Source organism: Anoplopoma fimbria, chromosome 1 (assembly GCF_027596085.1).
Source record: "Anoplopoma fimbria isolate UVic2021 breed Golden Eagle Sablefish chromosome 1, Afim_UVic_2022, whole genome shotgun sequence".
Taxonomy (NCBI): Eukaryota; Metazoa; Chordata; class Actinopteri; order Perciformes; family Anoplopomatidae; genus Anoplopoma; species Anoplopoma fimbria.
Genome location: NC_072449.1, coordinates 3901792 through 3917624, shown reverse-complemented (window position 1 = coordinate 3917624; position 15833 = coordinate 3901792). Strand labels below are relative to the sequence as shown.

At 39.2% G+C, this 15833-nt stretch overlaps 2 protein-coding genes across 2 annotated transcripts; one reads left to right on the top strand and one right to left on the bottom strand.

The window, feature by feature from the left end:
• Positions 1-348: 348 nt before the first annotated feature.
• ap1s3a (adaptor related protein complex 1 subunit sigma 3a) lies at positions 349-3944 on the bottom strand. Its single transcript, XM_054601680.1, has 4 exons — positions 3766-3944; positions 2486-2594; positions 473-610; positions 349-384 (listed from the first exon to the last, which is right to left on the bottom strand). The coding sequence occupies exons 1-4, from the start codon at positions 3942-3944 to the stop codon at positions 349-351; spliced, it is 462 nt and encodes a 153-aa protein (XP_054457655.1).
• A 2633-nt stretch (positions 3945-6577) lies between these two features.
• Positions 6578-15405, top strand: dhrs12la (dehydrogenase/reductase 12-like a). The gene is made up of 10 exons (XM_054602316.1): positions 6578-6648; positions 9330-9463; positions 9965-10047; positions 10171-10266; positions 10401-10482; positions 10582-10643; positions 11890-11994; positions 12687-12777; positions 13215-13352; positions 15290-15405. The coding sequence occupies exons 1-10, from the start codon at positions 6593-6595 to the stop codon at positions 15403-15405; spliced, it is 963 nt and encodes a 320-aa protein (XP_054458291.1). The 5' UTR covers positions 6578-6592.
• Positions 15406-15833: the final 428 nt, after the last annotated feature.

Here is a 15833-nt window from a genome sequence, read left to right as displayed (position 1 = left end):
TATTTTTTTTCTATGTGGTCATATGTGACATACCTGAGGTTAATAAAGCATTGACTTTATTTTTTCCTTACTGTGTGGTGTTTCTTCATTTACTCATCATTACACAATGCGTTCGTTTAAATTACAATTGAGATTACAAAAACATATTTAAGGAGAAAAAGACTCTTTTCAGTCATAAAACCCTGAGATTAATAAATATGAGGCTTAAAAGGCACTTAAACATCCAAACAATTATTAAAAACTACGTGGAAACATTGAGGTTATTGCAGCATTATTTCAAATGAGTCATTAAACAGAGTAATTAATCTTTTGCTTCTAGTCAAGTAATGTGAGACGTCCTCTGGTGGCTCAGTAGGCAGGTTTGCTCATGTATTCCTCCATCGTCTGTGATAAGAGGAGACATACATTTCATTAGAGTGATAAGAAAAACAATAACTACTCTCCATAAGCGTCTGTCAAGACTTAAAAATACCTCTTGCAGAGTGTCAGCCTCCTCCATGGACACACTCACGGCTACTTTAGATGTTTCCAGAACTTCTCCTCCCATCAGGAACTCGTCCAGGATGAAGTAAGCCTTCTCAAAGTTGAAAATGATGTCCAACTCACACACCTGAAACAGAATAACATCCCTTGCATTACATTATATATTAATTAATCTTCCTTGATATGAATATGAAAGGTAATCCTAAATGCATATTATTAAGAATCTAGGAATGTGGGAAGAGAAATAAAACCCAACAAACAGATTCTTTTTCATATCTCTCCCTTTACAGATCTTCTCTTTCCACAATTTTTCAATTTCATTGTTTGAGTTTTTGTAAATAAGACCAAGCGGCAAATCAAAACAAGCAGGATGGATGTAAAGTGGTTCTGTAGCAGAGGCACCTTCTGGCCACCAGGGGGAGTCGGACTGGTAGAGAGCGAGGTGAGTGTATTGTACATATTTAGCTTTAAATCTCACAGTTTTCTTTAACTTCTGTTCGTTTTTTTGTCACTGCTGAGTTCTAATGAAGGGAGCTCTTCATTTAAACACTATATATGTGCTTCCATTTTTGTGGCTCTTTCTGTTTCAACATCACATTGTCCACGTCCACAAAGCCAGGACATTATAAAGAATAGTTTTCTGATTCAGTTGTGGAATAACTTGCACAGATCCCTGACCTCAACCCCGTCCGACACCTTTGGGATGAACTGGAGAACATACTAATGCTCTTGTCACTAAAAGGGAGCAAATCCCTGCAGTTGGGTTTTAAACTCTGGTGGAAAGTCTTCTGTTGTAGCAGAATATTAATGCTTTTGGTTTTGGAATGAGGTGTTTTTAACAATCACATACAGAACAGGTGTAATGTTAGTGTGTAACACGCCACACTTTTGTATGTATTTACTGCTATGTGTTAATTTATGACGTGTTATACCACATGCTAAAGCAAAACAAGTTTAGTTCTAGATTTAACGTTACCGTGAGGATTTTTATAACTGGTCCTGAACCAGTCTCAGTTTAGTCCTGATCCTCTATAGACCTCCATCAGTAAACCAGACCATCAGAGAGAAGATCGTCTGTTTCTATAAAGTTATTCTTAAAGCTCGTCATCGGAGCCACCGGGTCGGATTCTGGAGAAACCAGATGAAATCATGAAGGTTCACCAGAAACTCCTTCAGCTCAGACTCCAGCAGAGACCAGTCCACAGTGGACAGACCCAGATCCACTAGAGACCAGTCCACCGTGGACAGAGACCAGTCCACCGTGGACAGACCCAGATCCAGCAGAGACCAGTCCACCGTGGACAGACCCAGATCCAGCAGAGACCAGTCCACCTGGACAGACCCAGATCTGGACCAGTTAGATCTGGCTGAAGTTTTTGAAGCTAATACTGACGCCACGCTGATGGAGACCTAAACCGTATTGCTGGACCCTCTGGAGGGAAAGGATGCACGGAAGAACCAGAACCAGGACTGAGCGGATCAGACGGTGATGCAGTAAAATTAAAGGTTTTTTAAAGGGACCCTGGTGCTCGGAAAGACTACCGCTTTTTGTCCACAGGGACCGCCAAAATCAACACAAAATGAAAGTTCCTTGTATTGACATTAACCTAAAATGAATCATTTTGTTTTCAAATGGCATTTCATAATTTTATTGTTGTCATTTCAGTATCAAACTGATGAAGTGCTGAAGCATCTGGTGTCAGTTGTGACCATCTTTAACATGACTAAACAACAGCTGGCACTTGACTTACTTTGAACTATCAAACGCTGGTCCCGTGACAGAAAATTCTCAGACACAATTTCAAAACAAATCAGGTATATTTTAAATCTTCTATTAATTTTAATTGGGATAAAATGATCTTGCCTAGAATTAAATATACTAAAGTACGAGACACTTTTTTGAAGAAAGGTTGGTCATCTTTTACAAAACTAATTGGTTTAAAGCCGAGTGCTGTGTGAGCAGGTGCGTCACTGACAGCGCCCTCCCTTCAGCTCCACTTACGTTGCCAAAGTATTTATCCAGTAACTCGACATATCTGTGCAGCACTTCGAGGGTCAGCAGCTCATTATCCTGGTTCTCCAGACCGGTGCAGAAATACAGGCTGGCATACCTGCGTTAGGAGAGGATGAAGGTCAGATGTGACGGAGATGGTTTGCCACAATGTTGTGAATGAAGGAAATTAGCACATTTGACAGCAGTCTGTGGTTAACATGGAGGCTACTTATAGGATTCTATTTCAAATAGAAGGAAAAGAGTGTTGCTGCAGAACAAGCATATAAATGTTTGACTATAATTATACTCGTGAACGGTTTTACTGAGGATTTACCTGCATATATGCACATAACATTTTATTTAACAGTTTCAAAACTATTATGGGTTCTTTTTGATTATTTTGTAAGAAAAAAAATGTTTTATTAAGAAAAGACTCAACATTGTTTTATAATCTTGTATGTAAACAAATAGTCTTTCTTGAGCAGCAAAAACAAGAAGTCCCAAAATCTTTAAAATACTTTCGCATCTAAACAATTAGCTAAGCTATTAGCTTTCGTTTATTAGCCTTATTTTATTATAAAACTCTGTATGGCATCGCTGACGTCTCCAAACAGTAGAAAACTGATCATTTCTGCAGACTGATGTTCTGCTTGTTGTCCAGATGTTGTGATAAACTGCTGCTGTTTCCTCCCTTAACTTGTGAGGGTTTTAATGCATTTGAGACAACGAGAGTTCTCAGAATCTAATGTAGTAAAATGTAGCCTCACTTTGGATCTTTGTGTTTTCTCTGCCATGATGTGTGTCTCGCTGTACTGAGCCGGAGTTGATGTGTTTTAGAGTTAAGCACAACTACGCCCCTTATCCGAAGACACAGTCAGTGCAGAACCGTTAACTTCGGACCTCATCAATGGTCAGGGGCGTCCCTACATCGAACTAGAACATGTGATATTGTGAGCTGTTTCTGTTATATTTCCGCTAACTTTTCTTTTATTACAAGGTTGTGACTGTGACTAAACGTAGTAGAATAAACATGAGAGTATCCTGTCAGTAATCTAGGCCACCCTCTGTATGTTTAACCAAAACTTTACTCCATCCAGGTCTTGACAATGGGTGTGTCTGTCTTCTGTCTGCATTCTAAAGCATTAGCAAACAGGACACGCTCAAGTTAATCATTAAGCAAAAACACAGTTAAAGGTGGTGTCTGGTCAACACCCAAGTCTCCACCTGCCAGGAAGAGAACCTTGTAATTGTAACACAAATGAGAAAAAATCTGCTTCTCTTGTAGTCACCTCTTGTAAACGACCTTGAGGTCCCTCCAATGGAGGAAGTTGCAGGAGCGAGGTGGACGCGCCAACACCAGCATCGTCATGTCCCGGATCACCTTCTTCTTCTCCCGGTCTGTTACCGGCGTGAACCATCTCTGCAGTCGCAGCTTCCCCTGCCGGCTGAACAGCAACAGGAAGCTCATCTGAAGACGGCGGAAAGTAGGGATATTAAAAAAGAAGAGCAGAAACCACTGATTTATGAAAAGTTTTTGTCTGAGCTTTGTTACTCTGCGGTTTGGCCGAGTGAAGCTAGTGCAGAAGTGCTCAAAACTTGCATTCTCTCTACTGTCCAGCAGGGGGCGACTCCTCTGGTTGTATAGAAGTCTATGAGAAAATGACTCTACTTCTCTCTTGATTTATTCCCTCAGTAAACATTGTAAACATGAGTTTATGGTCTCAATCTCTAGTTTCAAGTCTTCTTCAATACAGCATGATGTTCATTTAGTAAATGATGCTCCATTTAGAGTCAAACAGACCATAAAGCAGGGTATGCTTTAGGGCAGGGCTGACAGTGATTGACAGGTTGCTGCTGCTACCAGAGACGTATTTGCTGTAATCCAAGATGGCGACGGCGAAGTTGTGACAATAGGTAAACTCGTCCTCACTTCGTCCACTTCTTAACTACAGTCTGTGTGTTTTAAGGATAAAATGACCAAACAGGAGGAACACCTTGTGTCATGAGGGGTAACTACAATGTGGTTAATGATGTGTGCAGCTTATCAACAGAGGAAAACAAACACAGACACACAATGCATGTGCAAACACACACACACACACACACACACACACACACACACACACACACACACACACACACACACACACACACACACACACACACACAGAGTAATAAAACTCCCAACAACAGTTTAAGCAGCCTGCAGCTAAAGCAAAAACCACCAACCATTAACAAATGTTGCACCAAACAGCAATTACATTTCACACCCAGGAATGTGAATGAAGATCACCAAACCCATCTGTAGCACCTCTGAGTGCAAAGACAGCAAACACAAGCTGTGGTGTTGTGCAAGAGCAATTAATGAAAGCTCTTTGCCCTGAGGTGCAGCAGCAGCAAAATACACAAGAACAAGTGGAGTAACAGACAGGAACGCAACTACAAAGAAAGAATATGTCGGACAAAGACGAATGATAATTTGGGTTTAAATATTTAAAGGCTATTTCAAGGGGAATTGCAGATTCAGCTTGTTGTTTAAATCATTAAAAAAAAGCACTTCTGCAAAGGAAACCAACCTTTTGTTTTTAGATTTGCATCCATTTTCCTGTCAGACTCAACTATGGTTGTTACACTGCAAAAAAACACTTTCAAAGCTTTTCACTTTGTGCTCATTTTGTAATAAATCTGACTTTTGAATAGAATAACTTCACCACAGTACCAATTCCATGACCTTTGATCGAGGAAGTAGCCGAAGTGAATTGCCGTTATAAAGAATCAAAGTTATCACAGCCACCAGTAGAGCTCTTGTTAACTTTTTTGTCTTCCATCAGACGACATAAGCAATTGACTCAGGTATTATTAATAGTGCAATAAGCTGCCTTTTCTTGTCGACAGGTCATTTATAGCACCGAGCTATACTCACCATCTTGTCACAGCAGTAAACAGAAGTGCAAATCCAAAATGCAAATCCTCCAGGCTTGTTATAAACCCCAGAGTACTACCCTACTGTATCTTGTGCTCTTGGAGATGCATCGACATGTTTGGCTCTTCCCAGAAGTCAGTGCGCTGTCTCACCTTCTCCAGCTAGAGCCACGCCCCCCTCTGAGCTCCAGCTTCTGATTGGCTGTTGAGGAGCTACAGGAAAAACAGGGACAGGTGAATGGCTGCAGTGCAGTAAGAGAGGAGATGTTGACTTAAAGTACTGTGCAGGTGGTAGTAATGTACTTTTTATTTAGTCAGAGTATTTTTAGGCAAATAATGCACACATTACTGTAATATTTACACATATTATGGCCCATTAAGTTATTTTTCAATGTATCCAATTTCAGGAAGCCTATTCTAAGAAAATGTTATACTACCTCATCTCTGGCATTGCCATTATATCCTCTAATTGTTTTTACAAATCTGCTATTTTTTTTAATGTATTTATGTATTTTTATTGTACTGTTTCTGTTGAATTGTACTGATGATATTCAGCCACTAAATTTACTGACTACTGACAAAAAATGTCTCTCTAGCTAATTCTGGCACATTTACATTGAGGTGGAAACTGAAATCTTGATTAATGGGCACTGTTCCTGCTAAATAAATAAATCAATGCATAAATAAATATTGCAATTAATAAGCAAGTTAAATTAATTAGATAAGACAACCAAAATTTGAGTTACAAAGTCAAGAATCATGAGATAATGAAAGCTATGAGCATTCTATATTAAAAATGGCGAATATTTTATTTTATTACAACTGTTTTTTCTACTGTTTTTATTTTATTTTTAAACATCATAACCTACTACTTCTTATTCTTCCCCTCTGTCAGGTTACTTAGCCCATGTTTGGTTTTAATTTAAGCCTTTTAAAGTTTATATTTTAGTGTCATATTTTACTCTGAACTTGTTTTGTACTGTTAAAATGTAATATTAATATTATATATATATATATATCTGTAGGTCAAACCACAGTGGGATGATCTTCCCACCGCTGGGGGGCCGCTGGAGTTGTCGCCCACTGATGTTCATTCATCGGAGCCACACGTGGTTTGGGGTCCAGAGGGGTAAAAAGCTGGAGGAGAGAGCTCCACACAGCGAGAGGCTTCCAGAGCAAAGACACACCATCACCATGTCTCTGTACCGCAACTCCGCCTGGTTCCTGAAGGGAGTGACCGAGTTCACCAGGTAAGATGGACTTTACATCTGTGACTGTATATACTGATGAGATATCCATATATAGTGTTTAAAGAGTCTGTGAACCTGCTGCTGTGTCCTCTGTGTGCATCCTCTTAGTGAATGTGTGTGTGGAGGAATAATCTATGTATTATTTCACATCAGTACAGAGTAATAACTTTGCTAAAAGCCATTTTGATTCATGCAACTCATCATATTCCAGTATCCAATATGGGAAAAAAGTTGAAATATAGAATAAAGTGGTGATAATATTTCCTTATTACATTCTTCTCTTTGCCTCATGATTTATTGTAACATTATTATATTTCTGATTCTAATAAGGGTAAAAATCCTCATAGTGAATGTGGACAATATATGTATTATTTCAGATCAGTACAGAGTAATAACTTTGCTAAAAGCCATTTGATTCATGCAACTCATCATATTCAAGTATCCAATATGGGAAAAAAGTTGAAATATAGAATAAAGTGGTGACAGCTAATAATATTTCCTATTACATTCTTCTCTTTGCCTCATGATCTATTGTAACATTATTATATTTCTGATTCTAATAAGGGTAAAAATCATAGCAGTCTTAGAGTTAAGTGTCCTTTGCGCATCCTCATAGTGAATGTGGACAATATATGTATTATTTCAGATCAGTACAGAGTAATAACTTTGCTAGAAGCCATTTGATAAATCCCTCTCATCATATTCATACATTCAATATGGAAGAAAATGTAAAGATAGAATAGAGGGTGACAGCTATAATATTATTGTATATTAAATTCTTCTCTTTGCCTCATGATTTTTATTGGAATATTATTGTATGTATTGTATACACTCAGCTGGTAATTTCAACAGATATTCAACCAAAAAATTAAGCAAGAATTCGCAAGTGTCTTTTTTGCATTCTCATAGTGAATGTGTGTGTATGGAAGGACAATATATGTATTATTCCAGATCAGTACAGTGTAATAACTTTGCTAAAAGCCATTTGAATAATGCAACTCATCATAGTCATACATTTAATATGGAAGAAAATGTGAAAGTAGAATAAAGGGTGACAGCTATAATAATATTGTCTATAAAATTCTTCTCTTTGCCTCATGATTTTTATTGTAATATTATTGCATTTCTGATACTATTGTGGGTAAAAATAGGTTTCTTAGAGTTAAATGTTAAGAGTTCATATTTAATCTTTACAGGCATAATTTTTCTCAAAATGAAATAATAAACCTGTCTATATGGAGAGATCCTAAGAGATGGGAGGGGTTTGGGCCACTCGGTGTCTTCAATATAGTGTAATCATGAAACCCCACCCTTAAACAGCCTCCGTGCATTTTCAGTCGATATCTTAAATGTTAGGCTGATACAAATCTTACTGATGAAAGTTAACATCATCATGTGTTGACCTGAAACCATTTCTCGGTTTGTAAATGGACAAATAAAATCATTGCCCATCATTTAAGTAATTCTTTTAAACAGAGCATCTCAACTTCTAAAACATGACGATTTGATGCTTTTCTCCTTATTTTATCAACAAGTGAAACATCTTTTGGTTTTGGACTTAACTACGTCACGTTGAGCTCTGGGAAACTGCGATGGCCATTTTTTCCCCACTTTCTGACATTCAATAGACGAAATGATTAATAAAGTAATTCAGAAGGCAATAATCAGATTAGTTAACCTCAAAAAGAATCCTTAGTTGCAGCCTTAGTGTTGATATCAAACAGATGTGTATAGATTAAATGAGGTCAGGTCGAAGGTTATATAAGGGCTGGATCTTTGAAAGGGATAAGATGTATGACTTATTGTTTCTGCTGGTGGTTAACCAGTTTATGGTGACTCAGCAGGAGCCACGGACATCCACAAGTCCGTTGTTCATCCACAAAATTGCTCCAAACGCTCTATCAGTCCTATATCTGATCTATTGCAGCCCTACGGCGCCTTTCCTCATCACCACACAGAAAGCCAAGTTCTCTGAAGAGGTGCTTTTGTGATTGTTTCCCTTCTCCCCCTTTGTTCTGTGTTATCTTTTTCTCCCACAGAGCTGCCCGGCAACCCGCTCTGACCCTACACTAATAGCTCTCGGCATGACACCATCGAACAGAGCGGGCATTTAGCCTCAGCATCCCCCCCCCCCCCCTCCCCAATCCTCCTTCAGCCGCCCTCAACAATGGCATCCAGGACAATGGGGGCGATTGAAGTCCTTCTTGCCACGCACACACTAACACACACCGATCCCCGTTGTCACCGTCGGCCGTCTCACCCCAAACCCCCTTCTCATCAGAGACGATGCCAGGCACACTCTCGTCTTCATTGTATCTGTACAGTAAAGCTGTGAGGAGACGTATACAGTAAACAGGCTGACCTCAAACACTGACCCCCTCTGACCAGAACACTTTCACTCTCAGACTCTCAGCCTTATTCATTTAGAGCCTTTAATCCTAATATATACATATCATTCAACTACTTTGAAGAATCTAAAATATAAAACATATTCTGGTTTGTTGAGCATTTGTTTGTTTACCACATAATTCCATATGTGTTCCTTCATAGTTTGGATGTCTTCAATATTAATCTACAATAAAATAACAATAAAGAAAAAACATTGAATGAGAAGGTGTGTCCAAACTTTTGACTGGTACTGTACGTGAATGCGATGCAGTAACTTGTTCGTGTTTCTGCAGGAGTGCCTTCCTGGCGGCCTCCAAGAGTTTTGTGGAGAAGGACCTGGAGGTGTCCATGGCCGGACGCGTCTTCATGATAACAGGAGCCAACAGCGGCATTGGGAAAGCGACCGCCATGGCCATCGCCAAGAAAGGTGCTAAAGGACACTAATGCATTTTAAAAGTTATTTTAAATTCTACACTTTTTAGGAGTTATTGCAGTGATGATAAGAAATGATTAGCAGTCATGATCCAAATTTGGATCATAAAAACATCAAAAGGTCACGTAACAGTGGGCAAAACTTACATTAACTCATGATAATCATGATAAACCTTTCATGAAATAGCCCCAGACAAAACACCAGGGTTATTAAAAATATTTAAAAGCACAAGAAACTGACAGTATTTAAACCTAGAGGATAATAATTTGCTTTTACGTTTTACCAAGTTAAATACAAAGATAAAGCTTTTGTGAGTGTTTAGAAATCTTGCACAGCATATCTCTTACCATGAGATTGCACCTCATTCTTGCCTTTTATGACTTAGTCAGCAGCCATTGATACAAGCAGAAACCCTTGCAGGTGCATGCTGGTATGTGTTCGGATACTGTTTTCTCAGTTTGAATAACAACAATGTTTGTTCCATCTCTGTCGCAGGTGGAACGATCCACATGGTGTGCAGGAACAAGGACAAGGCCGAGGAGGCGAGGGCTGATATCGTCAAGGAGACGGGAAATAAAGTACAGTGTGATTCACTTCTAAACAGGCATTTATTTAGAAATAAAGCCCGGGGACTGACAACCTTCAAATCGTCTGGTACTTAAGACGTTATTCTTTAATCCAAACGGCTGGTGTATTTACAGGAGGTGTATGTTCACATCCTGGACCTGTCTGAGACCAGGAAGGTCGGGGAGTTTGCCGAGGCCTTCAAGAGGAAGTACAAAGCGCTCAATGTACTGGTGAGTGACAAGAGTTTACCTATTGTCATATTTGGAAATTATTATTCCTCCTTATTTTACTGTTTTTCATTTTGTCAGTGGTGACTTTAGATTTTTTTCTACTCTCTTTTTTTCAAATGTCTTAATCTATGCAGATCAATAACGCCGGCTCCATCATGAGTCAAAGGGACGTGAACACTGAGGGGCTGGAGAAGAGCTTCGCCTCCAACGTCCTTGGTGAGTCAAAGGTCAAGGGTGAGGCGGGTAGGAAGCGTTAATGAGAGGAAAAGATGGGATAGTTGTGTTTTTTCTAAATTCTTTTTTATTGTCCACCAGGGGTTTACATTCTCACCAAGACTCTCATTCCGTTGCTGGAGAAGAGCGCAGATCCCAGAGTGGTGAGTCCGAGAGACACAACCTGTGTTTGTTTGCTGCTATCAGAATCACGACTGTGGGTTCTTCTTACCTCACAGATGTTATGGACGCCTATTGTTTTTAAAAAACTTTCATGAGCAGCTCAAAGACTTTAGATATTGATGCACTGTTTAATGGTTCATTGCTGGAAAAACACCCTGAAAATTGCAGGTGCGTAGGGATATAATAAAGGGTCACAGGCTGGAGAAAGATCCAAAATATGTGTTATTTAACAGTAAGAAATTATACTGTATATACAGTCAGTAAGTGGATGATTTCTTTAGTAAAGTAAAAAAAATATAATAATACACCAAGTGGTATTATTTGAAGACATGTCAGTGTTATTTTATGTTTAAATATTATAATGAATGCATAACTTGTAAGCAGCATTTAAGCGCGCTTAAATTTTATTGGAGCTAAATTTACAATTTTATATTCACAGTTTAGTAGTTTGATTAATTACAAGGTAATGCATGTAAAGTAATCACATGCAAGGTAAGCACTAAATGTTGCTGTCAAATGCACAAAGTGGAGTAAAGTACAATATTTCCCTCTGAAATATAGTGGAGTATATAGGAACTTAAAATGCTCATTATATACCTAAAAATATGACTTAAAGTAACAGTCTTGAAGATCTCCGTTTGGTTCTCTTTGGCGCCACCTATAGCGATAAGCAGTAATTGCAGATGTGTTTTTGGATCTCACTTCCCAGAGTTCACTACTTGTGATCTTTCTGGGGATTTCGCCACAGACATCGCAATACTGCAACTGCTAGGGGCTTTCTTGGCATTGTGTAACCACAAGCATCCCCTGCTTTATGGTCTATTTGATTCTAAATGGAGCATCATTTACTAAATGAACATCATGCTGTAATGAAGAAGACTTGAAAGTAGAGATTGAGACCATAAACTCATGTTTACAATGTTTACTGAGGGAATAAATCAAGAGAGAAGTAGAGTCATTTTCTCATAGACTTCTATACAACCAGAGGAGTCGCCCCCTGATGGACATTAGAGAGAATGCAGGTTGAAGGCTCCACTTTTAAGAACGATAGAGGACTCAACAACAATAATAATCTTCGAGATTATTACTTTAAATATAGTACTTGAATATGTACGCATCACTGTTAACAGTACATAGACATGATATGAAGTTGTGTTTTATATTATGCCTACATCAACTCCATCTTCCTCTTCTGCCCCTCACCCATGTTTCCCCTCCGTCCTTCAGATCACAGTGTCTTCAGGGGGAATGTTGGTGCAGAAGCTCAGGACGGGAAACCTTCAGTCTGAGAGGGGTCGCTATGACGCCACCATGGTCTACGCCCAGCACAAAGTAAGATCACAACCAGCAGAGGCTTTAACGTCTTTAAGTGTTTGTTAGGAAGCAGGAAAGACCTATAAAAATGTATTTTCATTTCAGATGTATTTCAGATGGAAAACCTAGAATAGTGTGATAAGTATTTTGGCAAGTGATTGCTCCATTAACAAAATACAGGGAAGAAATTTGCAGCAGATTTGGGCCTTTTTTAATTTATTTATATCATACATTGATCAGATACTTAAATATTTAGTTTGTCTGTTTGTTTGTTATGTCTTTGATATAAAGTATATGACCCAGGATTTTTATTTGTATACTGATTGTAGAGTTCAGTCGGATTATATCTTATTTAAATTTTTGTTCCTTTTACGGTTTATTTATTTATTATACCTTTACGTTTTAACTACTTATTTATTATACTTTTTTTGTCTTTTTGCTGATGTCTCTTGTCCATTTCCCCTTTCCTTTTGTAATACTGAGAATGTCTTCGCTTATCTTATCTTAATAAACGGATGGAATTGGCCAAATTTAAAACTACTGCATATGAATAAAGTTTCAGGTGCAGCATTGTGAAAAGAGTCATGTGAGACTCACCTGTTCGGAGTCCAATACTTCAGACGTCCTCACCGAACAGAATATATCTAAGACACATTTATCAATATGTGTGTGTGTGTGTGTGTGTGTGTGTGTGTGTGTGTGTGTTCCAGAGGCAGCAGGTGGTGATGACAGAGCAGCTGGCAAAGACTCACACTAACATCCACTTCTCCGTCATGCACCCCGGCTGGGTCGACACTCCAGGTACCTCCCCCCCTCACACACAAGAACCACAGTGAGAATGATCAGCTACCAAACACTTTTTGGACAAATAATACAAATGATAGATATTTTACTGATAAAAGCACTAAATGCATTTATATACTTTACTTCTTTCTTTACAGGGCTTGTATGAAGCCAATACAGTCGTCCATGAATATGAGTTATGAGTTTACAATTAATTATAATTCTTCCTTGGCATTGAGTAGGCTGGTTTCTGGCGTTTTGCCTGTTCCACTTGTTGTCTTCTTGCTTCTTCAGAGTACATTTTGTTTGTACGCCCTCTGGGGTTTCAGAGGATAATGCATAAATGCCTTTTGGGGTGATTGAACTAGTGCACCATCTGCAGAGGCTTAAGCTACAAAGCCACGTGCAAGCTTGATACTTAGCATGTTTTCTGTCCCTCTTTATCTCCGTCCCAGCGGTGGCCAACGCCATGCCAGACTTCCATCGCTCCATGAAGGACAGTCTGAGGGCCCCGGAGCAGGGGGCCGACACCGTGGTTTGGTTGGCCATGTCTGAGGCTGCAACCACAAACCCCAACGGCCTTTTCTACCAAGGTATGTTGCAAAATGTTTTTATTAACCCGCTTATCTATTATGGATATGCAAATTAAACAAAAAGAAAGACCAAAATACAATTTTAATACCCTAAGATTGCAAAGAACAGTAAGGAAGGGAGAGAAGAAGCAACAACAATTGGCTGAATCACGTGTTTGTCAGTTGTGGGTTGGCATGGTGTGTGTGTGTGTGTGTGTGTGTGTGTGTGTGTGTGTGTGTGTGTGTGTGTGTGTGTGTGTGTGTGTGTGTGTGTGTGTGTGTGTGTGTGTGTGTGTGTGTGTGTGTGTGTGTGTGTCATTGTGCATGTGTGTTTGTGAGGGTTTGGCCTGTGTCCATTGCAGCTGGAGAGGGCTGCTTTTGGTGCCAGATACTGCCAGAGTACAGTGCCTCTATTAGCAGACACACACACACACACACACACACACACACACACACACACACACACACACACACACACACACACACACACACACACACACACACACACACACACACACACACACACACACACACACACACACACACACACATGCACATACACTCAATGATCCCAGCGGCCTTGAAGAGGAAGGCTGTGACTAAATATGAAAATCTAATTTCAACAAACACACAAACATTCTGCATTCATCTTCTGTTGTGATGTAACAGGAGGAAATGAGGTCTGCTGTCCTCATTTCTAGGCGGATTTCTCCATCTTGCTGCTCTGTGTATTCATGTCATACCAGTAGTGACATTTTGCTAACGGAAGACATCAAATCTGTTTGGATATCTTTCAATAAACCCTCATATCTGAGGTGTCTCCCCAAACACCAGTCAAGTATTTGCTGTTCATACTGATTTTTTTATGAACCTGAATATTCCAACACTAGCTTCACAAGGAACATGAAATACAATGTACGACATAACAACATGCTACTCTTCAGATTGTTTTTAGATACAGGAGGTTCAATGTTTTTGATTCATTTATTAAATCAAATTAAATGCCTGCAACTACTGACACCCATCATGATACAATTAAAAAATACATCAATTGGACTGCAGACAGTATTTCAATCCGTTGCTATGGCTTGCTCATGTTTATTTCTTTCTTGCTGAAAAACAGCTGAGACGGTGTGGACATTTAATTGATGAAATGAAAATTACAATTCTTGAGGTTACAGTTAAAGGTGAATTTTTAGTGGACAAGGTCAAAGGTTATGGCTTAGTAGTTTCACAAAACCAGACCTACCTGCACATTCTGTTTCACTGATTTTCAAGGCATCTGCAAAAGTCTGTGCAAAAGAAGCATTAAATCCAGTTTCCTCAAATAATATATTCAATAAGTCATGTTTTCCTATCCGACTGCGGCCTATTGGGAGACGTTACACACCAATTCAATCCTTTTAGTTGCCACCATCTGAACTAGAATAAACGTTTGCACTGGTTTATTCATCCATCCATTTAATGCCTCGTATCTGGGTCCAGGGCACATCAATTTAAATAATTCTATCATTAGAAATAATCATTTTAACTGTTGGAAAGTAATGGAAAACAAAATTCAATATAATAATAAATATTTCTGGGCCATATCTTTTCTTCTGGGTTTCCGTCATACTCTATTAATTATCATGAAACAGGTATTTAAAGGTCTTAAATTGAGCTCTGTGAACTCTGGTGTTTGTTTGAAGTTTAGTTGCCGTTAGTGACGAGTGTTGTAAACAACTCCACTGCTAAATGACTGTAATGTAATGTAATGTTTGCATTTCCTCCAACTAATCTAAGCCGACCGTTTGTACATGTGCTCGGCCTTTTATTGCCTTTTTACGACGACCAGCATCAGAGCCAACCCCCCCCCCCTTTGACACACTGGTAGAAATCAATAATACTTCAACCTCAGGATTAGGGAATATATATATACGAGAGTCAACATGTTAACATTCGTTTTGTTTGTGCGACAGACCGAAAGATGGTGTCCGCCCACCTGCCGCTGGCCTGGACCCGCAGCTCCCCCCTGGAGGAGCAGAAGTTAATGTCTCTGCTGGAGGAATTGGCCAAGACGTTTCAGCCACACTGAGACAGCAGGAAGAGGTCCACACTAACACACCTTTAGTTCACTCTGACCAGAGGCTGGGGTCGGTATTTCATCCCTCTGATGATTTAATACACTCCAGGAGATCAGTCTGTTTTTATCCAAAGCATTTGGAGCGTTAACACGGTTTAAAACGGGACAAAATGTGACGTTTTTCTGTGAAACCCAGCCTCAGGACGTCAGATTAAACTCACCTATAACGGAGGGATGAGCAACATTTGTAGCCCTTTATAACTATTTATATGATAACACATTTTCTTATTTAACTTTGTTAGGATTTTAAAAAGTGTTTGATAGTGATGCTTCCTTCATAAAAGCTATTTAATGATGTTATACTGCTGACAGAGAGAGCACCTTCATTAAAAAACAACAAGTCTGTTACTGTGACTTTAAGAGAGTTGTCAATCAGATGG

Bases quoted from the DNA above. Each gene is read 5' to 3' on its own strand.
- ap1s3a (XM_054601680.1), bottom strand. From the start codon at position 3,944: ATGAGCTTCCTGTTGCTGTTCAGCCGGCAGGGGAAGCTGCGACTGCAG. The intron at 2,595-3,765 runs GTGACTACAAGA...CTCCTAACGCAG, and splicing joins CTCAAGGTCGTTTACAAGAG to GTATGCCAGCCTGTATTTCT. The intron at 385-472 runs GTATTTTTAAGT...CTCTTATCACAG, and splicing joins AGGCTGACACTCTGCAAGAG to ACGATGGAGGAATACATGAG.
- dhrs12la (XM_054602316.1), top strand. From the start codon at position 6,593: ATGTCTCTGTACCGCAACTCCGCCTGGTTCCTGAAGGGAGTGACCGAG. The intron at 10,483-10,581 runs GTGAGTCAAAGG...ATTGTCCACCAG, and splicing joins CTTCGCCTCCAACGTCCTTG to GGGTTTACATTCTCACCAAG. The intron at 10,644-11,889 runs GTGAGTCCGAGA...TCCGTCCTTCAG, and splicing joins AGAGCGCAGATCCCAGAGTG to ATCACAGTGTCTTCAGGGGG.